The 27,655-nt window shown below is 42.9% G+C and overlaps 5 protein-coding genes across 5 annotated transcripts; all 5 read right to left on the minus strand.

Moving 5' to 3' along the window:
* Positions 1–3,888: 3,888 nt before the first annotated feature.
* Positions 3,889–5,958, minus strand: LOC133410634 (NAD(P)H dehydrogenase [quinone] 1-like). Its single transcript, XM_061692043.1, has 6 exons — positions 5,955–5,958; positions 5,666–5,881; positions 4,928–5,058; positions 4,734–4,847; positions 4,254–4,355; positions 3,889–4,185 (listed from the first exon to the last, which is right to left on the minus strand). The coding sequence occupies exons 1-6, from the start codon at positions 5,956–5,958 to the stop codon at positions 3,889–3,891; spliced, it is 864 nt and encodes a 287-aa protein (XP_061548027.1).
* A 2,338-nt stretch (positions 5,959–8,296) lies between these two features.
* LOC133410635 (NAD(P)H dehydrogenase [quinone] 1-like) lies at positions 8,297–10,532 on the minus strand. The gene is made up of 6 exons (XM_061692044.1): positions 10,529–10,532; positions 10,239–10,418; positions 9,483–9,613; positions 9,289–9,402; positions 8,662–8,763; positions 8,297–8,593 (listed from the first exon to the last, which is right to left on the minus strand). The coding sequence occupies exons 1-6, from the start codon at positions 10,530–10,532 to the stop codon at positions 8,297–8,299; spliced, it is 828 nt and encodes a 275-aa protein (XP_061548028.1).
* Positions 10,533–15,841: 5,309 nt separating this feature from the next.
* Positions 15,842–18,063, minus strand: LOC133410636 (NAD(P)H dehydrogenase [quinone] 1-like). The gene is made up of 6 exons (XM_061692045.1): positions 18,060–18,063; positions 17,779–17,958; positions 17,030–17,160; positions 16,836–16,949; positions 16,207–16,308; positions 15,842–16,138 (listed from the first exon to the last, which is right to left on the minus strand). Exons 1-6 carry the CDS (start codon positions 18,061–18,063, stop codon positions 15,842–15,844), a joined length of 828 nt encoding a protein of 275 aa, XP_061548029.1.
* Positions 18,064–20,534: 2,471 nt separating this feature from the next.
* LOC133410637 (NAD(P)H dehydrogenase [quinone] 1-like) lies at positions 20,535–24,415 on the minus strand. Its single transcript, XM_061692047.1, has 6 exons — positions 24,391–24,415; positions 22,047–22,226; positions 21,732–21,862; positions 21,538–21,651; positions 20,900–21,001; positions 20,535–20,831 (listed from the first exon to the last, which is right to left on the minus strand). Exons 1-6 carry the CDS (start codon positions 24,413–24,415, stop codon positions 20,535–20,537), a joined length of 849 nt encoding a protein of 282 aa, XP_061548031.1.
* Positions 24,416–24,853: 438 nt separating this feature from the next.
* LOC133410759 (NAD(P)H dehydrogenase [quinone] 1-like) lies at positions 24,854–26,544 on the minus strand (the record flags this gene model as incomplete). The annotated part of the gene is made up of 5 exons (XM_061692259.1): positions 24,854–25,150; positions 25,219–25,320; positions 25,851–25,964; positions 26,045–26,175; positions 26,355–26,544. Coding segments are annotated over 5 exons (834 nt in total), but the record flags the coding sequence as incomplete, so codon positions are not given.
* Between the last annotated feature and the right edge of the window lie 1,111 nt (positions 26,545–27,655).

Genomic DNA, 27,655 nt, shown 5'->3' on the forward strand with positions numbered 1-27,655 from the left:
CTGTTCTTTAACCCATCCATTTATTTTCCGTAGAGCTTATCCTCATCAGGGTTGCGGGGTGCTGGAGCCTATTCGGAACTAACTCCACACAGGAAAGCCGGAACCACGATTCAAACCTGGGACTGCTTGACTGTGAAGCAGACGTTCTAACCTGTAGTCTATGGTGCTGCCAGTAAATACTTGTAATGTGGACGGTAGGTATGCAGGCTAAGGGATAAACTGGATGTGAGTGGGTACCGTGCAGTTTTGGGGGAGGACTGTGCTCAGATGTCAGAGTGAATTCCTCAGTCCCGTAATGATGGCAAGCGCACAATGGCCACACTGTGACACAGCGGTAAAAAAAAAAAAAAAAAAAAAAGGGGGCAATTCAGTAAACATAAAATGGTTCTGGCTCACCATTAGTGCTTCATTACAAACCTTTTCCCGCCGCCACTCTTCATATAACCGCGCCTAAATTTCCTCAAATTGTAACTGATTGCGACGATAGACGATTCAACATATTTCACCTCATTCCTCAGCTGACCTGTGGTTTCGCCTTCATTTTAGCATCTCAGTCGCACTTTATCTGGACTTGTGGGTCTTGTCTGTAATAGCTGTCCTGTTGTTAACCCTGTGACGTGGCGCAAACACAGGAGGCCATTTACGGCACACTCAAAACACATCTGGCTCTGTTCGACACCATTGAATCGATTACTCAAATCGCACCTCGCTTGGAGCGTTTGCACTTTCATAGACTTTCTTTCTTAAACGGTGCACCATTTTGGTCAAGTTCCAGACAATGCAGTGGACTCCATTTAAAGTTACAAGCTAACAACTTTAAATGGTGTTGTAGCTTGCTGGGTTTGGTTTATTATCTGGTACGATATAAAGTTCATTCAAGTTCCCAGTGTGTGAGTTTTCATTAGCTTTCGCCAGAGCACCTCGTGTTTAACACCAATGCAATGCACTTTACTTCTTGTTTACCTTTTGGCAAGAAAGCAAATACACTTCTATGCTCCATAAAAGTCAATGCAACCTTTTTTAAGAGCTGGGGAAAAAAACTGAATGTGGCTTTGTACATTTGTTTGCTGTCATCCAAACTTGTCGAAACCTCATAAAGTGCCATGTTTAAGTGGAAGTACAAATTACTGAGGAAAATACTGTAGTACCACTGTGCTAGCCAGCTATCAATGTTTGTCAGTACCAAATTTCACCAAAACCATGTCTAGAAATACAAAATAATTTTTTTTTAATTTTTTTTAATTTTTATTTAGGAGAACATAAACAGCTAACGTTGTGGAAATTGAAAGCAAAACGTAAGCTAGCTACCTAACAGTTTTTCCAATACTTGTAAATGTCACGTTAAGCTTTAGCTTTATTATTAATAATGAGAATATTTACAAAGTTATAACAACTCAATTTGATATAAAGATCACTTTAAAACAATCACAGCTGGAAAAGAAATCATAATAATTAAGAATTTAAAAAATACAAATAAAATTAATGAAAGTCATTGAAGAAGCGTAGAGTGGTAACGATGTATTGTCAGAAAATTGGGAAACTAAGGTCAGATTTTTTTTTTTTAAGGACCGCTGGAATTTGGACATAATTAGTGTATAGTCATTTCTATACCGAGCATGCTTTGGAACAAGGGTGATGTTTAGGCTCCCGTGCGCCATGATTTTTGCCACGTTGTAATTGAGTGTACTGTATATTTGGGTTTCCAGAAAAGCAGGACTAACCTTTCCGGAGACTGGTGAGACGGTGCCCACTTCCTGCTATTGAAGCGCCTGAAAATGGCTTTGCTTGGCTTGCGTGGTGGGAGAACTGGATGGACAATGGCACAGCGAGCTGGACAATAGATCAGAGAGCGTCGACTAGTCCTTGACATATAAACACACTGCACTTCAAAACCCGGCAATTCTACACCAATTCAATAGTTTTAAGATGTTGATAATAGTTTTTGTAAAGCCCTCTATTACAGTATTTTCCACATGGGATTTGTTTACCTCATGTGACCTTCAGGTCTAACAGCACATAATTAAAAAGCCATGCGTTTTCTATATGTGACGTTTGCTGCTTGTCAGTGCACGTCTCATTGGTTCCATAGCAAAATCGAAGCAGCAATGTGCACATCCACTTGTGATTTGTTGTAGAAGGCAACAAGCTGCCGGCAAAGCACACTTGGCCCGGCTGCAGACAGGGAGGTGAACACTTGAAACCAGATGGCGTGCAAAGATGATTTGTTCAAAGGGAGCACTGACATGAAATTGACTCGTTGAAGCTTTCAACTTGAAACCTTCAAAATTAATTACAGACCTTTTTAGAGAGCGGGAGAAGAACCATGGGATTCTTGTTCGCCATATCCTTCAGCTTTTTGGTTCCCATTGAAGACCAAACTTTGTTCTTCTCAGTTATGAAAGCGTTCCTCAAGGCAGTGAAAAGTGAAAACAATGCAGATATTATTGAGGAGCCCACTACAGTCAGAGACAAAAAGACCTTAGACGGTTTGTTGATGACGCTTTGACGTGATGGCGTTCATTCATCTTCACCTTCCAATTAAGGCTATTGAAACGCAACAAGAATTTGGAAGTTTTTTTGGTGGGGGGGCTCTTTGTCCACAAACCCAAAATTTCCAAGGGTGAAGACACTTTGCATGTTAGTGATTAAATGGGCATTGAGCAGTAATCATCGAAAGCAGGGACAGGCAACTTCAATAATGGCAGGGGCCTACAATTTTCTTAGTTGAGTTTTCTCTTAATGCAGCTTTTCCCCATTACCCTCTCTTCCTGCTGATTTTCATCATGGCATCAACCAGTCTTCTTCTCTGATGGAGATCTGGCGCTATAGTAAGTCGTGGCTGCTATCTAGTGGTGAATTATATTATTACAACTTAAAACTGCTCTAATGGACAGTAGAGGAAACAATTTTTTAAAAAAAACAATCGAGGGGTCACGGCCTTTGCAAAAATTTTATAATTTTTGCCGCAAAATTAATCTAGGGGCCACTCCAAATGTGCTCACGGTTGCCCATCCCATGATTGAAAGGTGAAAAAGGTGAAATTTTATACAATTACCTTTATTGTATTGCCGATTGCTACTTAATCCCTTGCCTGTACAGTTGGCAACCATTCGACCCAGGAAAAGAAAATCTAATTTTTGAAAAAAAAAATGGCTCTAAATAACCAGATCAAATAAACAGGCACAAGAATGAATCCATTGTATCAAGAGTCCATTGTATCAAAGGAAGAAACTACTTCTAACTTGAGCCAAGTCCACAAATGATTCCACTAACCCAAATTACTTTCCCTAGGCCTCTGAACGACTATACTTTACCTCCCAGGCATATATTTCTCACTACTCCCAAAATGCAGGAAAATGGGGCTTTCGGGTGAAATTTGAGGATGAATCCAAAAGGCACTATAACCAAATCTGACCGCTATACTTTTGAACGCATAAAGCCAACTGTTCTAGTTTCTCAGTACTTTTGAATAACTGTAACAGGACCTGAACAGCAAAATTCACAGATGCTTTTTTTGGACTTCCAGTGTCTGGATCTCAACCTAATATTTTAACACTCAGTTCACTGGCAGCCCGCATGAGGACAAACTCAAAAGAAAGAAGTTCCTCAAACTTCTTGCACCAAGTAGCACCCAAAACAGCTCTCAAACTATTAAAATACACCAGCATATTCAGGCCAAGTGTTCAAAGGCAAGGCAGAAGTTAATCAACTTTGAAGCCACTTGATTCAATAAATTCTACCAAAACATTTAATCGGTAGCATATCTTCTATTGCACCGGGCCAAGCTTACATTTTGCCCATACAGTAGATTAGTAGACTCCAATATATTCAATTTATGAAAAAAATGTCAAGTCTGGTTGAAGCTTTTTATTAATCAGGTTGATAAACTTAGACACCAGCCCTCATCTGGTTGTCAGGTGGTACAGCCAGTCCCATGTGGGTGCCCACAGTGAGCCCAAACTTCTTGCCAGCGTGCTTCTCCTGGACCTCTGGCTTCAGCTGGAAGCCCTCTCCATCAAAGCAGTCCATGGGTGTGAAACACAGCGGGGCCTCTTCCAAGAGACCCCCAAGGCGGCTGCGCCAGGCCTGGAGCATGGCGGCGCGGGCCTCCTGGGGCACGTGGGATGGAGCCCAGAAGATTTGAGGTGCCAGAACTTGGAAGCCACAGTAGTGAAGGATGCCATTCTGTTGAAATGTAAATGTTCAGCATTTGCGGTCATTGAGCAAGACTGGCAATATTAAGCGCAAAATACCTGAATTGGCCATAGTGTTACATTGATGTCACCATTGATGCCGTGAGCACTGAACATGGACTCCTGAGAGCCAGTAGTGAAAGACAGCACAGCTCTCTTGTCCTGGAAGAGGAAAACAGGTTAAGACTCATTCTGCAGCTGTGAGCCAAACAGATAAGATGAAGATGAGCCATGAACTGTCACTTTGCACTCCCCCCCCCCCCCCCCCCAACAGTTGGCACATCGGTAAGCATTTTGGGCAGTGCCAGTTATCAGAAGCAAATTTCAATCTGTGCATTCAACACTGCAGCTCTGAAAAGTGGTTCCATGTAGTGCAACTATGGTTCTGAGGAAAAACTGCAGCTCGGCACCCGGGAAGAAACTTAAGCATTTAAAATGAGCCAAATGTCAGACTAACAGGTAGCTCACAAGCTATATTTTGTAGACACCTCAAACAGTCACTTTACACATAATGAAATGAATCCAGTTTAAACACCTCACCTTGAAAATGCCCCGACTGTACCGCTTCTCTTTGGAGTGCGCATAGCCAGGCACGAGCACCCGGTCGATCCAGCCCTTCAGGATGGCGGGCAGACTGAACCAGTACATGGGGAACTGAAAACCATTGCACTTGTGCTTAGAGACTCAAATGGGCACCATTTGATGAGAAACCTTAAAACACTTTGCCAGACTACCTGGAAGATGATGAGATCGGCCTCTGAGAGTTTCCGTTGCTCCTCGGTGATGTCAGCGGACAGTTTTCCTTCCTCCCACGCCACTTTGGTCTCCTTGGCATAATGGAAGTGCTCAGCCTGCTTGACCTCACCTGAGGACAAGTTGGAGACTACATATTAGGGGAAATGCCCCACCTGATTTTATATTTAATAAAGATTGGTGATTGCAACAAGTATAACCCTTGAGTATTTTCCCCCCTTCATTGCTTTATGATGGGGGAATTCATTCACATACTAACCTGTGTATACAGGAAATTAAGACTTTGCAATATTACAAATGCAAGTTTCACATTGAAAAGCCTCGAGTGCAGCCAGCCAATAGTTTTGTGTAACCAAAATATGCTAGCAGGTACTTTCCCTTTAAAGTTGGCAGCTGCTCAAGACTTATGAATTACACTATACTTGACATCATTTTTTTCTATTTTCTTGAGTTTCACAATGTTAGAAGTGTAAAACTGTTCTGCATTCAAACCAACTTAATACAAAATCTAAAATTACTACACAAACTAAAATATTGGCTAGCTTTGCATTTTGCTGCAGTCTGGACACAACAGGTCACTTTTGGCACAGATTTGAATAAAAATTTATTTCAAGTCCACGCTGTTACAAGTGTTAAGATGAAGTGGTCGTTTCTTTTTGTAAACAATTTTTAGTTCAGATAAAAGCACCACCTAAACTAGAACAGACAGCTTTCCTTACCCTCAGTAATGATGTCCTCAGCTGTAGCGGTGGCTTTAAACTTCATAGCATAGAGGTCGGACACAGTCACCGTGCAGCCCGAAGCGGTGAGAACATCCACAGCAAGGTCTTTGGCAGCAGCGTTGAAAGAGCCGCGGCTCTGGTGGGCATACACAATCAGCGCTTTCTTTTCTGCCAAAGCTAGATTTAAAAAGAGAACAAGAAAACAATTAATACCTTCAGCAAATCATTGTAGCTTGTCACTGAGAACATGAAAAGCAAACAAGCGTTCAAAAGGAACCGACCGTACCCATTTCCAAAGTCAGCTGCTTCAGCGGACACAGTGAGAGTGAAGAGCTGCTGAGGTGACCAACACAAGCTGTGAAGGGTTTTTATACTGGGTGACGAATTGTTTCTCAGGTGCTGGCAATCAGCAATTAACACCATCTGCCAATCAGATGACACCCAGATAGTAAGATTGACAGAAAGAACGATATACATTCCATTGATAGATAGATGGATGGATGGATAGATAGATATTGGCTCCCTTCTCAAATTCTCAGTTTCCTCGACCACATTTTTTAAATTAAAAAAATATTTTTTGGCCGTAAAAATCTAGGGGCCCCTAACCCTAACCCTAACTACAAAATTGGGAATGGGAACTGGCCACGTTTCCTCTACCATGTTTAAAAAAATAAAATAAAAAAATTCCCCTAAAATTAGTTGAGGGGCAACTCTAAGTGTGCTCATGGGTCGCACCGTTGCCCACCTCTTATTTTAAGGTTAAACAGAGTAATTTTACTATTTCATTATACAGATTACCTTTATTGTATGGCCAAATTCTACTTAATCTCTTGCCTGCACAGTTAGTTGGCAACCATTTGACACTGGAAAGGAACATTTCCTATTTGGAAAAAAAAAACTAAATTATGACCAGATCAAACCAACAGGCATTCAACAATGAATTGTAGCAACTGGATTGGATATTTTAATACCATCCAAGGAGGAAACCATTTTGAGTCTTGAGCCAAATCCACAAATTACTTTTCCCAGGCTTCTGAATGGCTATAAATTACTTGACACCCAATGCATGCACGTTTACACAATTCCCAAAAAGGTAGGAAATGGGCTTTCAGGTGAAATTTTAGAATGAACCTAAAAGACACGCTAACCTAATCTGAACACTACACTTTTGAATGCATACATCCAACTGTTACATTTTCCCAGTACTTTTGTTGCACAACTTCTAAAAAGGAACTGAATACCAAAATTCTGTTTTCCCCCACTTTTCCCATGTCTCTCCATATCCATCTTAACCTGCTGCTGATACTGTGACACCAAGGTCAGCAGCCACTGAGAAAATCTTGTTGTACAAAGAGTTGTCAAGTGCACCGAGCAACCACACCCCACTGCTTGACCAAAGTCAGCTGGGATATGCTTTAGCTCACAGGCAGCCTTAACGACAACAAATGCTATACAACAAAGTTCCGCAAACTTCTTGCACCGAGTATCACCTAAAACAAAAGGCTCCCAAAGTACCATTAAAATACACCAGCATAGTCAGCCCAAGTGTTCAAAGACAAGGCAGTGGTTTTAGTCAAGTTTGGAGCCACTTGATTCTGAAAAGAAAAAAAAAAAAAAAAAACAGCTTCTGAGAAAGCACGGCCTGCCACCGGAGCTGCTGAGACAGTTCTACACAGCGGTCATCGAATCGGTCCTGTGTTCTTCCATCACAGTCTGGTTTGGTGCTGCTACAAAAAAGGACAAACTCCGACTGCAACGGACAATCAAAACTGCTGAAAGGATTGTCGGTACCCCCCTACCCACCATTGAGGACTTGCACGCTGCCAGAACTAAGACAAGGGCGTGCAAAATCCTCTCGGACAGTCTGCACCCCGGTCACCGGCTCTTCCAGCTCCTTCCGTCAGGTAGGCGCTACCGATCAACGCAAACTAGAACTAGTAGACATTCCAACACCTTCTTCCCTCTTGCGATCAACTTCTTAAACACCTAACCTATAATTCCATTACAACAAGCTGGCAATTTTTTGACTTGAGTTCGTTGTCACATTTCTGTGGGGCCAATTATGTATTACTTGTGCACTCACTGTAGTTGTCTCGCCATGCTGCACTATTTGCATATACTGGCCACTCATGCCAGAGTAGCATCTGCTCCATTTGCACACTGATTGAGGAGTATCTGTAACATTTGCACAACCGACATTGTCCCAGATGATCGCACTACTCGTCACTTTAAACCGCATTCACTCCTTGAAGTCTCAGCGCCCTTTGCACAATGGTCATTGCACCGGACTATTGCAATATTAGTCGTTCGAACTGCTCTAAGTGCTAGAGGACTCTGCATCTTTTTGCACAATTGTTTTTTTATCAATGTCTTTATGTCTCCAAAGTGTTCTGTAAATTGACTGTTTGTTGTACTAGAGCGGCTCCAACTACCGGAGACAAATTCCTTGTGTGTTTTGGACATACTTGGCAAATAAAGATGATTCTGATTCTGAATAAATTCCAAAACCTTTGATCAGAGGCATAGCTTTTATTGCACCAGACCAAGCTTACATTTTGCCCAAATTTATGAAATAAATACAAAATGTCAAGTCTGGTCGAGGCTTTTTATTAATCAAGTTGATATACTTTAGACACCAGCCCTCATCTGGTTGTCAGGTGGTACAGCCAGTCCCATGTGGGTGCCCACAGTGAGCCCAAACTTCTTGCCGGCGTGCTTCTCCTGGACCTCTGGCTTCAGCTGGAAGCCCTCTCCATCAAAGCAGTCCATGGGTGTGAAACACAGCGGGGTCTCTTCCAAGAGACCCTCCAGGCGGCTGCGCCAGGCCTGGAGCATGGCAACGCGGGCCTCCTGGGGCACATGGGATGGCGCCCAGAAGATTTGAGGTGCCAGAACTTGGAAGCCACAGTAGTGCAGGACGCCATTCTGTTGAAATGTAAATGTTCAGCATTTGCGGTCATTGAGCAAGACTGGCGATATTAAGCGCAAAATACCTGAATTGGCCAGAGTGTTACATTCATGTCACCATTGATGCCATTAGCACTGAACATGGACTCTTGAGAGCCAGTAGTGAAAGACAGCACAGCTCTCTTGTCCTGGAGGAGGAGAACAGGTTAAGAAGCAGTCTGCAGCTGTGAGCCAAACAGATATCATTTACCACCTTGTTTAAATGTTTTTTGGTGGGGGCAGCTTTCCTGTCTAACAAAACCCACACTCGTGCACAAATGAGACTAGTTTTAAGTTGCCATGAATCATGACTGCCAGATAAAGTACAAGCATACATTTGAACCATTCAGTCACTACATTGGCATGAACAGTCACTTTGCATTTTTTCCCCTACAGTTGGGACATTGGTAGGCATTTTGGGCAGTGCCAGTTATCAGAAGCAAACACCGCAGGTCTGCAAAGTGGTTCCATGTAGTGAAACTATGGTTCTGAGGAAAAACTGCAGCTCTTCACCCAGGCAGAAACTTTGAGGGTAGCATTTAAAATTAGCCTCTGACAATAGTAGGGCCAAATTTTAAAATGTCAGACATTTAACGGGCACCTCACAAGCTATATTTTGTAGACACCTCAAACAGTCACTTTACACATAATGAAGCCAGTTTAAAACACCTCACCTTGAAAATGCCCCGACTGTACCGCTTCTCTTTGGAGTGCGCATAGCCAGGCACGAGCACCCGGTCGATCCAGCCCTTCAGGATGGCGGGCAGACTGAACCAGTACATGGGGAACTGAAAACCATTGCACTTGTGCTTAGAGACTCAAATGGGCACCGTTTGATGAGAAACCTTCAAACACTTTGCCAGACTACCTGGAAGATGATGAGATCAGCCTCTGAGAGTTTCCTTTGCTCCTCGGTGATGTCAGCGGACAGTTTTCCTTCCTCCCACGCCACTTTGGTCTCCTTGGCATAATGGAAGTGCTCAGCCTGCTTGACCTCACCTGAGGACAAGTTGGAGACTACATATTAGGGGAAATGCCCCACCTGATGGCTGGTTACACCAAGTGATTTTATATTTAATACAGATTGGTGATTGCAACATGTATAACCCTTGAGTATTTTTTCCCCCTTCATTGCTTTATGATGGAGGAATTCATTTATATACTAACCTGTGTATACAGGAAATTAAGACCGCAATATTACAAATGCAAGTTTAACATTCAAAAGCCCCGAGTGCAGCCAGCCCATAGTTTTGTGTAACCAAAACATGCTAGCAGGTACTTTCCCTTTAAAGTTGGCAGTTGCTCAAGACTTATGAATTACACTATACTGTACATAATGTTTTCAATTTTCTTGAGTTTAACAATGTTAGAAGTGTAAAACTGTCCTGCATTCAAACCAACGCAATACAAAATGTAAAATTACTACACAAACTAAAATATTGGCTAGCTTTGCATTTTGCTGCAGTCTGGACACAACAGGTCACTTTTGGCACAGATTTTAACAAAAATTGATTTCAAGTCCACGCTGTTACAAGTGTTAGGATGAAGTGGTTGTTTCTTTTTGGAAACAATTTTTAGTTCAGATAAATACACCACCTAAACAAGAACAGACAGCTTTCCTTACCCGCAGTAATGATGTCCTCAGCTGTAGCGGTGGCTTTAAACTTCATAGCATAGAGGTCGGACACAGTCACCGTGCAGCCCGAAGCGGTGAGAACATCCACAGCAATGTCTTTGGCAGCAGCGTTGAAAGAGCCGCGGCTCTGGTGGGCATACACAATCAGCGCCTTCTTTTCTGCCAAAGCTAGATTTAAAAAGACAGCAAGAAAACATATTAACACCATAAGCAAATCATTGTAGCTTGTCACTGAGATCATGAAAAGCAAACAAACACTCAAAAGGAACCAACCATACCCATTTCCAAATCAGCTGCTGCCGCACACGCACAGTGAGGGTGAAGAGCTGCTGAGGTGACCAACACAAGCTGTGAAGGGTTTTTATACCGGGTGACTAATTGATTCTCAGGTGCTGGCAATCAGCAATTAACACCATCTGCCAATCAGATGACACCCAGATAGTAAGATTGACAGAAAGAACGATATACATTCCATTGATAGATAGATAGATAGATAGATAGATAGATAGATAGATAGATAGATAGATAGATAGATAGATAGATAGATAGATAGATAGATAGATAGATGATAGATAGATAGATAGATAGATAGATAGATAGATAGATAGATAGATAGATAGATAGATAGATAGATAGATAGATAGATAGATAGATAGATAGATAGATCCCTTCTCAAAATTTCAGTTTCCTCTTCCACATTTTTTTAATTTAAAAAAGATTTTTTTGCCGTAAAATTAATGTTGTGGCCACTACAAATTTGGGAACTGGCCACGTTCCCTCTACCATGTTTAAAAATATAAAAATTAAAAAAAACATTTTCCCCTAAAATTAGTTGAGGGGCAACCCGAAGTGTGCTCATGAGTCGCACCGTTGCCCACCTCTTATTTTAAGGTTAAACTCAGAGTAATTTTACTATTTCATTGTACAGATTCCCTTTATTGTATGGCCAAATTCTACTTAATCCCTTCCCTGCACAGTTAGTTGGCAACCATTTGACACTGGAAAGGAACATTTCCTATTTTTGGAAGGAAGGAAGGAAAGAAAAGAAAGAAGAAGAAAAAAAAAAAAAAAAAAAAAAAAAACTAAATTATGACCAGATCAAACCAAGAGGCATTCAACAATGAATTGTAGCGAGTGCATTGTATATTTTAATTGGAGGTGACCAACACAAGCTGTGAAGGGTTTTTTATACCGGGTGACGAATTGTTTCTCAGGTGCTGGCAATCAGCAATTAACACCATCTGCCAATCAGATGACACCCAGATAGTTAGATTGACAGAAAAAAACGATATACATTCCATAGATAGATCGATCGACAAATATTGGCTCCCTTCTCAAATTCTCACGTGTGTGGGCGCTGGCCACGTTTCTAAAATTAAAAAATTCAATTATTTTTTTTTTTTGCCCGAAAATTAATCTCGGGGCCACTATGTGTGTGGGAGAACTGGCCACATTTCCTGCTGGAGCCTATCCCAGTTATCTTCGGGCAAGAGCCCTGAACCGGTTGACAGCCAATCGCAGGGCACATATAAACAAACAACCATTCGCACTCACATTCATACCTACAGGCAATTTAGAGTCTTAAATCAACCGACCATGCATGATGTTTGTGGGATGTGGCAAGAAACCGGAGTGCCTGGAGAAAACCCACGCAGGCACGGGGAGAACATGCAAACTCCACACAGGTGGGGCCGGGATTTGAACCCCAGTCCTCAGAACTGTGAGGCAGATGTGCTGAACAGTCGCCCACCGTGCCGGCCAAAATAAAAAATTTCTCCCTAAAATTAATTGAGGAGCCACTCCGTGTGCTCACGGGTCACAGTTGCCCATCCCTGATCTAAAGGGAAGTAATTGCACTATTATATATTATTCATTCGTCAGATTACCTTTATTGTCTTGCCAAATGCTACTTCGTCCCTTGCCTGTACAGTTAGTTTCTTGGCAAGCATTTGACATTGGAAAATAACTTCCTATTTTGGGGGGGGGGGGGGGGGGGGAAATGGCTCTAAATGACCAGATCAAATCAGAATCAGAATCATCTTTATTTGCCAAGTATGTCCAAAACACAAGGAATTTGTCTCCGGTAGTTGGAGCCGCTCTAGTACAACAGACAGTCAATTTACAGAACACTTTGGGGACATAAAGACATTGATAAAAAAACAATTGTGCAAAAAGATGCAGAGTCCTCTAGCACTTAGAGCAGTTCGAATGACTAATATTGCAATAGTCCGGTGCAATGACCATTGTGCAAAGGGCGCCGAGACTTCAAGGAGTGTATGCGGTTTTAAGTGACGAGTAGTGTGATAATCTGGGACAATGTTGGTTGTGCAAATGTTACAGATACTCCTCAATCAGTGTGCAAATGGAGCAGATGCTACTCTGACATGAGTGGCCAGTATATGCAAATAGTGCAGCATGGCGAGACAACTACAGTGAGTGCACGAGTAATACATAATTGGCCCCACAGAAATGTGACAACGAACTCAAGTCAAAAAATTGCCATCTTATTGTAATGGAATTATAGGTTAGGTGTTTAAGAAGTTGATCGCAAGAGGGAAGAAGCTGTTGGAATGTCTACTAATTCTAGTTTGCATTGATCGGTAGCGCCTACCTGAGGGAAGGAGCTGGAAGAGCTGGTGACCGGGGTGCGGAGGGTCCGAGATGATTTTGCACGCCCTTGTCTTAGTTCTGGCAGCGTGCAAGTCCTCAATGGTGGGTAGGGGGGTACCGACAATCCTTTCAGCAGTTTTGATTGTCCGTTGCAGTCGGAGTTTGTCCTTTTTTGTAGCAGCACCAAACCAGACTGTGATGGAAGAACACAGGACTGATTCGATGACCGCTGTGTAGAACTGTCTCAGCAGCTCCGGTGGCAGGCCGTGCTTTCTCAGAAGCCGCAGGAAGTACATCCTCTGCTGGGCCTTTTTGAGGAAGGAGTTGATGTTGGTCGCCCACTTCAGGTCCTGAGAGATTTTAATTCCCAGGAACTTGAAGGTCTCGACGGTTGACACAAGGCAGCTGGACAACGTGAGGGGCAGCTGTGGCGAAGGATGCCTCCTGAAGTCCACGATCATCTCTACAGTCTTGAGCGTGTTCAGCTCCAGGTTGTGTCGGCCTTACCACAGCTCCAGCCGCTCCGCTTCCTGTCGATATGCAGACTCGTCACCGTCTTTGATGAGGCCGATGACAGTGGTGTCATCTGCAAACTTCAGGAGTTTGACAGTCGGGTTCGCTGAGGTGCAGTCGTTCGTGTAGAGAGAGAAGAGCAGCGGAGAGAGGACACAACCTTGGGACGCCCCAGTCCTGATGCTGCGTGTGGATGAGGTGGCCTCCCCCAGCCTGACCTGCTGTGTCCTGCCCGTCAGAAAGCTGTAAATCCACTGGCAGATGGCAGGTGAGACGCTGAGCTGGAGAAGCTTGGTTGAAAGGAGTTCAGGGATGATGGTGTTGAACGCTGAGCTGAAGTCCACGAACAGGATCCTCGCGTAGGTCCCTGCACTGTCGAGGTGTTCTAGGGTGAAGTGCAGTCCCATGTTGACTGCATCATCCGCAGACCTGTTCGCTTGGTGGGCAAACTGCAGGGGGTCAAGCAGGGGACCTGTGACACTCTTGAGGTGGTCCAGCACGAGATGTTCAAAGGACTTCATGACCACAGATGTCAAAGCGACAGGCCTGTAGTCATTCAGACCAGAGATTGCAGGTTTCTTGGGGACTGGAATGATGGTGGAGCGTTTGAAACAGGATGGAACTTCGCACATTTCCAAAGATCTGTTGAAGATCTGAGTGAAGACTGGAGCGAGCTGGTCCGCGCAGACTTTGAGGCAGGATGGGGACACATGGTCCGGGCCTGCCGCTTTGTTAATCTTCTGTTGTTTGAAGATGCGTCTCACATCCTGTTCATGGATGGTTAACGCAGAGGTCAGAGGTGTGGTTGTGGTCGCGGGTGCGGCCGGGTGGGTGTGTGGTGTGAAACTGACCTTTTCAAATCTGCAGTAGAAGGTATTCAAGTCGTTGGCTAGTGTGCTATTGTTCTCAGCTTGGGGGGATTGTCGCTTGTAATTAGTCAGCGATTGGAATGCATGCCAGACTGATTTAGAGTCGTTAGCGCTAAACTGTTTGTCCAACTTTGCTGCATAGATCCTCTTTGCAATGTTAATTTCTTTAGTCAGCTGGTTTCTAGCTCGATTATACAGGGCCCTGTCCCCGCTCTGATATGCGTTCTCCTTAGCTTGGCGAAGCTGCTTAAGTTTAGCAATGAACCACGGCTTCTTGTTGAATGTGCGAAATGATTTTGTTGGTACACAAACCTCTTCACAGAAACTGATATAGGATGTGACGGTGTCCGTATATTCATCCAGGCTGCCTGCTGAATTTTCAAAGACACTCCAGTCTGTGCAGTCGAAACAGCTTTGAAGTTCCATCTTGGCTTCATTGGTCCACTTTTTGACTGTTTTCACTGTAGGCTTCGCACATTTTAAGTTCTTGCCTGTACGTCGGTATTAAGTGAATGAAGCAGTGATCAGACGAAGCCAGGGCTGCACGAGGTATAGCACGGTATGAGTTTTTTACCGTAGTGTAGCAGTGGTCTAAAGTATTTTCCCTGGTAGGACAGTCGATGTGCTGCTTGTATTTAGGGAGTTCATAGTTGAGTTTAGCGTTGTTAAAGTCCCCGAGAATAATGAGGGGTGAGTCCGGGTGTTTTTTTTTTCCAATTTCTTTGACTTGTTCAGCGAGGGTTAGCAATGCGGTGTTCGTGTTAGCTTGAATCAACAGGCATTCAAGAATTGTAGCAAATCCATTGTATATTTTAATTCTATCCAAGGAGGAAACTATTATTTCGAGTCTTTAGCCAAATCCACAAATTTGACTAACCCAAATTACTTTTCCCAGGCCTCTGAATGGCTATACATTACTTGACACCCAATGCATGTAGTTTACACTATTCCCAAAAAAGGTAGGAAATGGGACTTTCGGGTGAAATTTTAGGATGAACATAAAAGGTACTATAACCAAATCTGAACACTACACCTTTGAATGCATACATCCAACGGTTAAATTTTCCCAGTACTTTTTGCACAACTTCTAAAAAGGACCTGAACAGCAAAATTCTGTTTTGTTTTCCCCCCCACTTTTCCCATGTCTCTCCATATCCATCTTAACCTGCTGCTGATACTGTGACACCAAGGTCAGCAGCCACTGAGAAAATCTTGTAGTACAAAGAGTTGTCAAGTGCACCGAGCAACCACACCCCACTGCTTGACCAAAGTCAGCTGGGATATGCTTTAGCTCACAGGCAGCCTTAATGACAACAAATGCTGTACAACAACGTTCCTCAAATTTCTTACACCAAGAATCACCTAAAACAAAAGGCTTCCAAAATACCATTAAAATACACCAGCATAGTCAGCCCAAGTGTTCAAAGACAAGGCAGTGGTTTTAGTCAAGTTTGGAGCCACTTGATTCAATAAATTCCAAAACCTTTGATCAGTGGCATATCTTTTATTGCACCAGACAAAGCTTAAATTTTGCCCAAATTTATGAAATCAATGCAAAACGTCAAGTCTGGTTGACGCTTTTTATTAAGTTTATAAACTTTAGACACCAGCCCTCATCTGGTTGTCAGGTGGTACAGCCAGTCCCATGTGGGTGCCCACAGTGAGCCCAAACTTCTTGCCGGCGTGCTTCTCCTGGACCTCTGGCTTCAGCTGGAAGCCCTCTCCGTCAAAGCAGTCCATGGGTGTGAAACACAGCGGGGTCTCGTCTAAGAGACCCAGAAGGCGGCTGCGCCAGGCCTGGAGCATGGCAACGCGGGCCTCCTGGGGCACGTGGGATGGAGCCCAGAAGATTTGAGGTGCCAAAACTTGGAAGCCACAGTAGTGCAGGATGCCATTCTGTTGAAATGTAAATGTTCAGCATTTGTAGTCATTGAGCAAGACGGGTTCTATTAAGCGCAAAATACCTGAATTGGCCAGAGTGTTACATTCATGTCACCATTTATGCCATTAGCACTGAACATGGACTCCTGAGAGCCAGTAGTGAAAGACAGCACAGCTCTCTTGTCCTGGAGGAGGAGAACAGTAAGACTCATTCTGCAGCTGTGAGCCAAACAGATAATATACCAGTTACCACCTCATTGAAATGTTTTTGGGTGGGGGCAGCTTTCCTGTCTAACAAATCCCACACTAGTGCACAAATGAGACTAGTTTTAAGTTGCCATGAATCATGGCTGCCAGATAAAGTACAAGCATACATTTGAACCAGTCAGTCACTACATTGGTATGAACAGTCACTTTGCATTTTTTTCCCTACAGTTGGGACATTGGTAGGCATTTTGGGCAGTGCCAGTTAGAAGCAAACACCACAGATCTGCAAGTGGTTCCATGTAGTGCAACTATGGTTCTGAGGAAAAACTGCACCTCTTCACCCAGGCAGAAACTTTGAGGGTAGCATTTAAAATAAACCTCTGACAATAGTAGGGCCAAATTTTAAAATGTCAGACATTTTCTAACAGGCAGCTCACAAGCTATATTTTGTAGACACCTCAAACAGTCACTTTACACGTAATGAAGCCAGTTTAAAACACCCCACCTTGAAAATGCCCCGACTGTACCGCTTCTCTTTGGAGTGCGCATAGCCAGGCACGAGCACCCGGTCGATCCAGCCCTTCAGGATGGCGGGCAGACTGAACCAGTACATGGGGAACTGAAAACCATTGCACTTGTGCTTAGAGACTCAAATGGGCACCGTTTGATGAGAAACCTTAAAACACTTTGCCAGACTACCTGGAAGATGATGAGATCAGCCTCTGAGAGTTTCCGTTGCTCCTCGGTGATGTCAGCGGACAGTTTTCCTTCCTCCCACGCCACTTTGGTCTCCTTGGCATAATGGAAGTGCTCAGCCTGCTTGACCTCACCTGAGGACAAGTTGGAGACTACATATTAGGGGAAATGCCCCACCTGATGGCTGGTTACACCAAGTGATTTTATATTTAATACAGATTGGGGATTGCAACAAGTACAACCCTTGAGTATTTTTCCCCCTTCATTGCGTAATGATGGAGGAATTCATTCACATACTAACCTGTGTATACGGGAAATTAAGACTCTGCAATAGTACAAATGCAAGTTTAACATTCAAAAGCACCGAATGCAGCCAGCCCATAGTTTTGTGTAACCAAAACATGCTAGCAGGTATTTTCCCTTTAAAGTTGGCAGTTGCTCAAGACTTATGAATTACACTATACATAATTTTTTCAATTTTGAGTTTAACAATGTTAAAAGTGTAAAACTGTCCTGCATTCAAACCAACGCAATACAAAATGTAAAATTACTACACAAACTAAAATATTGGCTAGCTTTGCATTTTGCTGCAGTCTGGACACAACAGGTCACTTTTGGCACAGATTTTAACAAAAATTTATTTCAAGAACACACTGTTACAAGTGTTAAGATGAAGTGGTTGTTTCTTTTTGTCAACAAATTTTAGTTCAGATAAATACACCACCTAAACTAGAACAGACAGCTTTCCTTACCCTCAGTAATGATGTCCTCAGCTGTAGCGGTGGCTTTAAACTTCATAGCATAGAGGTCGGACACAGTCACCGTGCAGCCCGAAGCGGTGAGAACATCCACAGCAATGTCTTTGGCAGCAGCGTTGAAAGAGCCGCGGCTCTGGTGGGCATACACAATCAGCGCCTTCTTTTCTGCCAAAGCTAGATTTAAAAAGAGAGCAAGAAAACATTAACACCATAAGCAAATCATAGTAGCTTGTCACTGAGATCATGAAAAGCTAAACAAACAGACCCAACCGTACCCATTTCCAAATCAGCTGCTGCCGCACACGCACAGTGAGGGTGAAGAGCTGCTGAGGTGACCAACACAAGCTGTGAAGGGTTTTTATACCGGGTGACTAATTGATTCTCAGGTGCTGGCAATCAGCAATTAACACCATCTGCCAATCAGATGACACCCAGATAGTAAGATTGGCAGAAAGAACGATATACATTCCACAGATAGATAGATAGATAGATAGATAGATAGATAGATAGATAGATAGATAGATAGATTAGATAGATATTGGCTCCCTTCTCAAATTCTCAGTTTACTCTATCATCATTTTTTAAATTTAAGAAATATTTTTTTGCTGTAAAAATTAATCTAGGGGCCACTACAAATTTGGGAACTGGCCACATTTCCTCTGCCATGTTTAAAAATTTAAAAATAAAAAATAAACATTTTCCCCTAAAATTAGTTGAGGGGCAACTCGAAGTGTGCTCATGGGTCACACCGTTGCCCATCTCTTATTTTAAGGTTAAACTCGGAGTAATTTTACGATTTCATTGTACAGATTCCCATTTATTGTATGGCCAAATTCTACTTAACAGTTGCACAGTTAGTTGGCAACCATTTGACACTGGAAAGGAACATTTCCTATTTGGAAAAAAAAAAAAACTAAATTATGACCAGATCAAACCAACAGGCATTCAACAATGAATTGTAGCGATTGGATATTTTAATTGGAGGCGACCAACACAAGCTGTGAAGGTTTTTTTTCATACCGGGTGACTAATTGTTTCTCAGGTGCTGGCAATCAGCAATTAACACCATCTGCCAATCAGATGACATCCAGATAGCGAGATTGACAGAAAGAACGATATATATTCCATAAATCGATCGATCGATAAATATTGGTTCCCTTCTCAAATTCTCACGTGTGTGGGCGCTAGCCACGTTTCTAAAATTAAAAAAATATATTTTTTTGCCCTAAAATTAATCTAGGGGCCACTGCGAGTGTGGGAGAACTGGCCACATTTCCTCGACTGTGTTTAAAATTTTTAAAATAAAATCAAAAAAATCCATTGACTTACGCTTCTCCTCACGAGGGTCGCGGGCTGCTGGAGCCAATCCCAGCTATCTTCGGGCGAGAGGTGGGGTACACCCTGAACCGGTTGACAGCCAATCGCAGGGCACATATAAACAAACAACCATTTGCACTCACATTCACACCTACAGGCAATTTAGTCTAAAATCAACCGACCATGCATGATGTTTGTGGGATGTGGCAGGAAACCGGAGTGCCTAGAGAAAACCCACACAGGCACGTGGAGAACATGAAAACTCCACACAGGTGGGGCCGGGATTTGAACCCCAGTCCTCAGAACTGTGAGGCAGATGTGCTGACCAGTCTCCCACCGTGCCAGCCAAAATAAAAAAATTCTCCCAAAAATTAATTGAGGGGCCACTCCGTGTGCTCACGGGTCACAGTTGCCCATCCCTGATCTAAAGGGAAGTAATTTCACTTTCATTTTCTTCATTATTCATCAGATTACCTTCATTGTATTGCCAAATGCTACTTAATCCCTTGCCTGTAGTTAGTTTCTTGGCAAGCATTTGACACTGGAAAATAACTTCCTATTTTTGAAAAAAAAAAAAAAAAAAAAAACTAAAATGACCAGATCAAATCAACAGGCATTTAAGAATGAATTGTAGCAAGCTCATTGTAAATTTTAATTCTATCCAAGGAGGAAACCATTTTGAGTCTCGAGCCAAATCCACAAATTTGACAAACCCAAATTACTTTTCCCAGGCCTCTGAATGGCTATACATTACTTGACAGCCAATGCATGGAGTTTACACTATTCCCAAAAAGGTAGGAAATGGGCTTTTGGGTGAAATTTTAGGATGAACCTAAAAAGGCACTAACCAAATCTGAACACTACACTTTTGAATGCATACATCCAACTTAAATTTTCCCAGTACTTTTGTTGCACAACTTCTAGAAAGGACCTGAACAGCAAAATTCAGTTGTTTTTTTCCACCCCACTTTTCCCGTGTCTCTCCATATCCATATCCTGCTGCTGATACTGTGACACCAAGGTCAGCAGCCACTGAGAAAATCTTGTGTGCAAAGAGTTGTCAAGTGCGCCGAGCAACCACACCCCACTGCTTGACCAAAGTCAGCTGGGATATGCTTTAGCTCACAGGCAGCCTTAACGACAACAAATGCTATGCAACTAAGTTCCTCAAACTTCTCACACAGAGTATCACCTAAAACAAAAGGCTCCCAAAGTACCATTAAAATACACCAGCATAGTCAGCCCAAGTGTTCAAAGACAAGGCAGTGGTTTTAGTCACGTTTGGAGCCACTTGATTCAATAAATTCCAAAACCTTTGATCAGTGGCATATCTTTTGTTTCACCAGACCAAGCTTACATTTTGCCCAAATTTATGAAATAAATACAAAATGTCAAGTCTGGTTGAGGCTTTTTATTAATCAAGTTGATATACTTTAGACACCAGCCCTCATCTGGTTGTCAGGTGGTACAGCCAGTCCCATGTGGGTGCCCACAGTGAGCCCAAACTTCTTGCCGGCGTGCTTCTCCTGGACCTCTGGCTTCAGCTGGAAGCCCTCTCCATCAAAGCAGTCCATGGGTGTGAAACACAGCGGGGTCTCTTCTAAGAGACCCACAAGGCGGCTGCGCCAGGCCTGGAGCATGGCGACGCGGGCCTCCTGGGGCACGTGGGATGGAGCCCAGAAGATTTGAGGTGCCAAAACTTGGAAGCCACAGTAGTGCAGGATGCCATTCTGTTGAAATGTAAATGTTCAGCATTTGCAGTCATTGACCAAGACGGGTTCTATTAAGCGCAAAATACCTGAATTGGCCAGAGTGTTACATTCATGTCACCATTTATGCCATTAGCACTGAACATGGACTCCTGAGAGCCAGTAGTGAAAGACAGCACAGCTCTCTTGTCCTGGAAGAGGAAAACAGGTTAAGACTCATTCTGCAGCTGTGAGCCAAACAGATAATATACCAGTTACCACCTCATTGAAATGTTTTTGGGTGGGGGCAGCTTTCCTGTCTAACAAATCCCACACTAGTGCACAAATGAGACTAGTTTTAAGTTGCCATGAATCATGGGTGCCAGATAAAGTACAAGCATACATTTGAACCAGTCAGTCACTACATTGGTATAAAACAGTCACTTTGCATTTTTTCCCTACAGTTGGGACATTGGTAGGCATTTTGGGCAGTGCCAGTTAGAAGCAAACACCACAGATCTGAAAAGTGGTTCCATGTAGTGCAACTATGGTTCTGAGGAAAAACTGCAGCTCTTCACCCAGGCAGAAACTTGGAGGTTAGCATTTAAAATAAACCTCTGACAATAGTAGGGCCACATTTTAAAAATGTCAGACATTTTCTAACAGGCAGCTCACAAGCTATATTTTGTAGACACCTCAAACAGTCACTTTACACAAAATGAAATGAAGCCAGTTTAAAACACCTCACCTTGAAAATGCCCCGACTGTACCGCTTCTCTTTGGAGTGCGCATAGCCAGGCACGAACACCCGGTCGATCCAGCCCTTCAGGATGGCGGGCAGACTGAACCAGTACATGGGGAACTGAAAATCATTGCACTTGTGCTTAGAGAGTCAAATGGGCACCGTTTGATGAGGAACCTTAAAACCCTTTGCCAGACTACCTGGAAGATGATGAGATCGGCCTCTGAGAGTTTCCGTTGCTCCTCAGTGATGTCAGCGGACAGTTTTCCTTCCTCCCATGCCACTTCGGTCTCCTTGGCATAATGGAAGTGCTCAGCCTGCTTGACCTCACCTGGGGACAAGTTGGAGACTACATATTAGGTGGAAGTCACTTTCGGCAGAGATTTTTTTTTTTTTTTTTAATAATTTCAATTCCACTCTGCACACAAGTGTTAAGATGAAGTGGTTGGTTTCCATAAATAGTTTTTGGTTAAGATAAAAGCAACACCTAAACTGAAACAGACTGCTTTTCGTACCTTCAGTAATGATGTCCTCAGCTGTAGCGGTGGCTTTAAACTTCATAGCATAGAGGTCGGACACAGTCACCGTGCAGCCCGTAGCGGTGAGAACATCCACAGCAATGTCTTTGGCAGCAGCGTTGAAAGAGGCGGGGCTCTGGTGGGCATACACAATCAGCGCCTTCTTTTCTGCCAAAGCTAGATTTAAAAAGACAGCAAGAAAACAATTAACACCATTAGCAAATTATTGTAGCTTGTCACTGAGATCATGAAAAGCAAACAAACACACAAACAGACCCAACCGTACCCATTTCCAAAGTCAGCTGCTGCAGCAGACACAGTGAGGGTGAAGAGCTACTGAGGTGACCAACACAAGCTGTGAAGGGTTTTTATACCTGGTGACTAATTGAGTCTCAGGTGCTGGCAATCAGCAATTAACACCATCTTCCAATCAGATGACACCCAGATCGTAAGATGGGCAGAAAGAACGATATACATTCCATAGATAGATGGATAGATAGATAGATAGATAGATAGATAGATAGATAGATAGATAGATAGATAGATAGATAGATAGATAGATAGATAGATAGATAGATAGATAGATAGATAGATATTGGCTCCCTTCTCAAATTCTCAGTTTCCTCGACCACATTTTTTAAATTTAAAAAATATGTTTTTGCTGTAAAATTAATCTAGGGGCCACTACAAATTTGGGAACTGGCCACGTTTCCTCTACCATGTTTAAAAATATAAAAATAAAAAAAAACATTTTCCCCTAAAATTAGTTGAGGGGCAACTCCAAGTGTGCTCATGAGTCGCACCGTTGCCCACCTCTTATTTTAAGGTTAAACTCAGAGTAATTTTACGATTTCATTATACAGATTCCCTTTATTGTATGGCCAAATTCTACTTAATCCCTTCCCTGCACAGTTAGTTGGCAACCATTTGACACTGGAAAGGAACATTTCCTATTTGGAAAAAAAAAAAACTAAATTATGACCAGATCAAACCAACAGGCATTCAACAATGAATTGTAGCGAGTGCATTGTATATTTTAATTGGAGGCGACCAAGATAAGCTGTGAAGGGTTTTTTATACCGGGTGAAGAATTGTTTCTCAGGTGCTGGCAATCAGCAATTAACACCATCAGCCAATCAGACGACACCCAGATAGTTAGATTGACAGAAAGAACGATATACATTCCATAGATCGATCGATCGACAAATATTGGCTGCTTTCTCAAATTCTCACGTGTGGGAGCTGGCCATGTTTCTAAAATAAAAAAATTCAATTATCTTCTTTTTTTTTTTGCCCTAAAATTAATCTTGGGGCCACTTCGTGTGTGGGAGAACTGGCCACATTTCCTCTACGATGTTGAAAATGAAATTTAAAAAAATACATCCATCCATTTACTCTAACACTTATCCTCACGAGGGTCGCAGGCTGCTGGAGCCAATCCCAGCTATCTTCGGGCGAGAGGCGGGGGACACCCTGAACCGGTTGACAGCCAATCGCAGGGCACATATAAACAAACAACCATTCGCACTCACATTCACACCTACAGGCAATTTAGAGTCTTAAATCAACCGACCATGCATGATGTTTGTGGGATGTGGCAGGAAACCGGAGTGCCTAGAGAAAACCCACACAGGCACGTGGAGAACATGAAAACTCCACACAGGTGGGGCCGGGATTTGAACCCCGGTCCTCAGAACTGTGAGGCAGATGTGCTGACCAGTCTCCCACCGTGCCAGTCAAAATAAAACATTTCTCCCGAAAAATTAATTGAGGGGCCACTCCGTGTGCTCACGGGTCACAGTTGCCCATCCCTGATCAAAAGGGAAGTAATTTCACTTTAATTTTCTTCATTATTCATCAGATTACCTTTATTGTATTGCCAATTGCTACTTAATCCCTTGCCTGTAGTTAGTTTCTTGGCAAGCATTTGACACTGGAAAATAACTTCCTATTTTTGGGGGAAAAAAAAAAAGGCTCTAAATGACCAGATCAAAACAGGCATTTAAGAATGAATTGTAGCGAGCTCATTGTATATTTGAATTCTATCCGAGGAAACCATTTTGAGTCTCGAGCCAAATCCACAAATTTGACAAACTCAAATTACTTTTGCCAGGCCTCTGAATGGCTATACATTACTTGACACCCAATGCATGGAGTTTACACAATTCCCAAAAAAGGTAGGAAATGGGACTTTAGGATGAACCTAAAAGGCACTAACCAAATCTGAACACTACACTTTTGAATGCATACATCCAACTTAAATTTTCTTAGTACTTTTGTTGCACAACTTCTAGAAAGGACCTGAACAGCAAAATTCAGTGGGTTTTTTTTCCCACCCCACCTTTCCCGTGTCTCTCCATAGCCATCTTAACCTGCTGCTGATACTGTGACACCAAGGTCAGCAGCCACTGAGAAAATCTTATATGCAAAGAGTTGTCAAGTGCACCTAGCAACCCCACTGCTTGACCAAAGTCAGCTGGGATATCCTTTAGCTGACAGGCAGCCTTAACGACAACAAATGCTACGCAACAAAGTTCCTTAAACTTCTTACACTGAGTATCACCTAAAACAAAAGGCTCCCAAAGTACCATTAAAATACACCAGCATAGTCAGCACAAGCGTTCAAAGACAAGGTAGTGGCTTTAGTCAAGTTGGGAGCCACTTGATTCAATAAATTCCAAAACCTTTGATCAGTGGCATAGCTTTTATTGCAGCAGACCAAGCTTACATTTTGCCCAAATTTATGAAATAAATACAAAATGTCAAGTCTGGTCGAGGCTTTTTATTAATCAAGTTGATATACTTTAGACACCAGCCCTCATCTGGTTGTCAGGTGGTACAGCCAGTCCCATGTGGGTGCCCACAGTGAGCCCAAACTTCTTGCCAGCGTGCTTCTCCTGGACCTCTGGCTTCAGCTGGAAGCCCTCTCCGTCAAAGCAGTCCATGGGTGTGAAACACAGCGGGGCCTCTTCCAAGAGACCCTCAAGGCGACTGCGCCAGGCCTGGAGCATGGCAGCGCGGGTCTCCTGGGGCACATGGGATGGAGCCCAGAAGATTTGAGGTGCCAGAACTTGGAAGCCACAGTAGTGAAGGATGCCATTCTGTTGAAATGTAAATGTTCAGCATTTGTAGTCATTGAGCAAGACGGGCACTATTAAGCACAAAATACCTGAATTGGCCAGAGTGTTACATTCATGTCACCATTGATGCCATTAGCACTGAACATGGAATCCTGAGAGCCAGTAGTGAAAGACAGCACAGCTCTCTTGTCCTGGAGGAGGAGAACAGGTTAAGAAGCAGTCTGCAGCTGTGAGCCAAACAGATAATATACCAGTTACCACCTCGTTTAAATGTTTTTTGGTGGGGGCAGCTTTCCTGTCTAACAAAACCCACATTAGTGCGCAAATGAGACTACAGTTTTAAGTTGCCATGAATCATGGGTGCCAGATAAAGTACAAGCATACATTTGAACCAGTCAGTCACTACATTGGCATGAACAGTCACTTCGCATTTTTTCCCTACAGTTGGGACATTGGTAGGCATTTTGGGCAGTGCCAGTCATCAGAAGAAAACACCGCAGGTCTGCAAAGTGGTTCCTTGTAGTGCAACTATGGTTCTGAGGAAAAACTGCAGCTCTTCACCCAGGCAGAAACTTTGAGGGTAGCATTTAAAATTAGCCTCTGACAATAGTAGGGCCAAATTTTAAAATGTCAGACATTTAACGGGCACATCACAAGCTATATTTTGTAGACACCTCAAACAATCACTTTACACGTAATGAATCCAGTTTAAACCCCTCACCTTGAAGATGCCCCGACTGTACCGCTTCTCTTTGGAGTGCGCATAGCCAGGCACGAGCACCCGGTCGATCCAGCCCTTCAGGATGGCGGGCAGACTGAACCAGTACATGGGGAACTGAAAATCATTGCACTTGTGCTTAGAGACTCAAATGGGCACCGTTTGATGAGGAACCTTAAAACCCTTTGCCAGACTACCTGAAAGATGATGAGATCGGCCGCTGAGAGTTTACGTTGCTCCTCAGTGATGTCAGCGGACAGTTTTCCTTCCTCCCACGCCACTTTGGTCTCCTTGGCATAATGGAAGTGCTCAGCCTGCTTGACCTCACCTGGGGACAAGTTGGAGACAACATATTATTAGGTGGAAGTCACTTTTGGCAGAGATTATTTTAAAATAATTTCAATTCCACTCTGCACACAAGAGTTAAGATGAAGTGGTTGGTTTCCATAAACAGTTTTTGGTTGAGATAAAAGCACCACCAAAACTAACACAGACAGCTTTCCTTACCCTCAGAAATGATGTCCTCAGCTGTAGCGGTGGCTTTGAACTTCATAGCATAGAGGTCGGACACAGTCACCGTGCAGCCCGTCGCGGTGAGAACATCCACAGCAATGTCTTTGGCAGCAGCGTTGAAAGAGGCGGGGCTCTGGTGGGCATACACAATCAGCGCCTTCTTTTCTGCCAAAGATAGATTTAAAAAGACAGCAAGAAAACAATTAACACCATTAGCAAATTATTGTAGCTTGTCACTGGGATCACGAAAAGCAACCAAACAGACCCAACCGTACCCATTTCCAAAGTCAGCTGCTGCAGCAGACACAGTGAGGGTGAAGAGCTACTGAGGTGACCAACACAAGCTGTGAAGGGTTTTTATACCTGGTGACTAATTGAGTCTCAGGTGTTGGCAATCAGCAATTAACACCATCTTCCAATCAGATGATACCCAGATCGTAAGATGGGCAGAAAGAACGATATACATTCCATAGATAGATGGATGGATGGATAGATAGATAGATAGATAGATAGATAGATAGATAGATAGATAGATAGATAGATAGATAGATAGATAGATAGATAGATAGATAGATAGATAGATAGATAGATAGATATTGGCTCCCTTCTCAAATTCTCAGTTTCCTCGACCACATTTATTAAATTTAAAAAATATTCTTTTGCTGTAAAATTAATCTAGGGGCCACTACAAATTTGGGAACTGGCCACGTTTCCTCTACCATGTTTAAAAATTTAAAAATAAAAATAAACATTTTCCCCCAAAATTAGTTGAGGGGCAACTCGAAGTGTGCTCATGGGTCGCACCGTTGCCCACCTCTTATTTAAGGTTAAACTCAGAGTAATTTTACGATTTCATTATACAGATTACCTTTATTGTATGGCCAAATTCTACTTAATCCCTTGCCTGCACAGTTAGTTGGCAACCATTTGACACTGGAAATGAACATTTCCTATTTTTGGAAGAAAAAAAAAAAACTAAATGACCAGATCAAACCAACAGGCATTCAACAATGAATTGTAGCGAGTGCATTGTATATTTTAATTGGAGGCGACCAACACAAGCTGTGAAGGGTTTTTTACAACTGGTGAAGAATTGTTTGTCAGGTGCTGGCAATCAGCAATTAACACCATCAGCCAATCAGACGACACCCAGATAGTTAGATTGACAGAAAGAACGATATACATTCCATAGATCGATCGATCGATCGATCGACAAATATTGGCTGCTTTCTCAAATTCTCGTGTGAGAGCTGGCCATGTTTCTAAAATAAAAAAATTCAATTATCTTCTTTTTT

The sequence above is a fragment of the Phycodurus eques genome, chromosome 12 (assembly GCF_024500275.1).
Source record: "Phycodurus eques isolate BA_2022a chromosome 12, UOR_Pequ_1.1, whole genome shotgun sequence".
Taxonomy (NCBI): domain Eukaryota; kingdom Metazoa; phylum Chordata; class Actinopteri; order Syngnathiformes; family Syngnathidae; genus Phycodurus; species Phycodurus eques.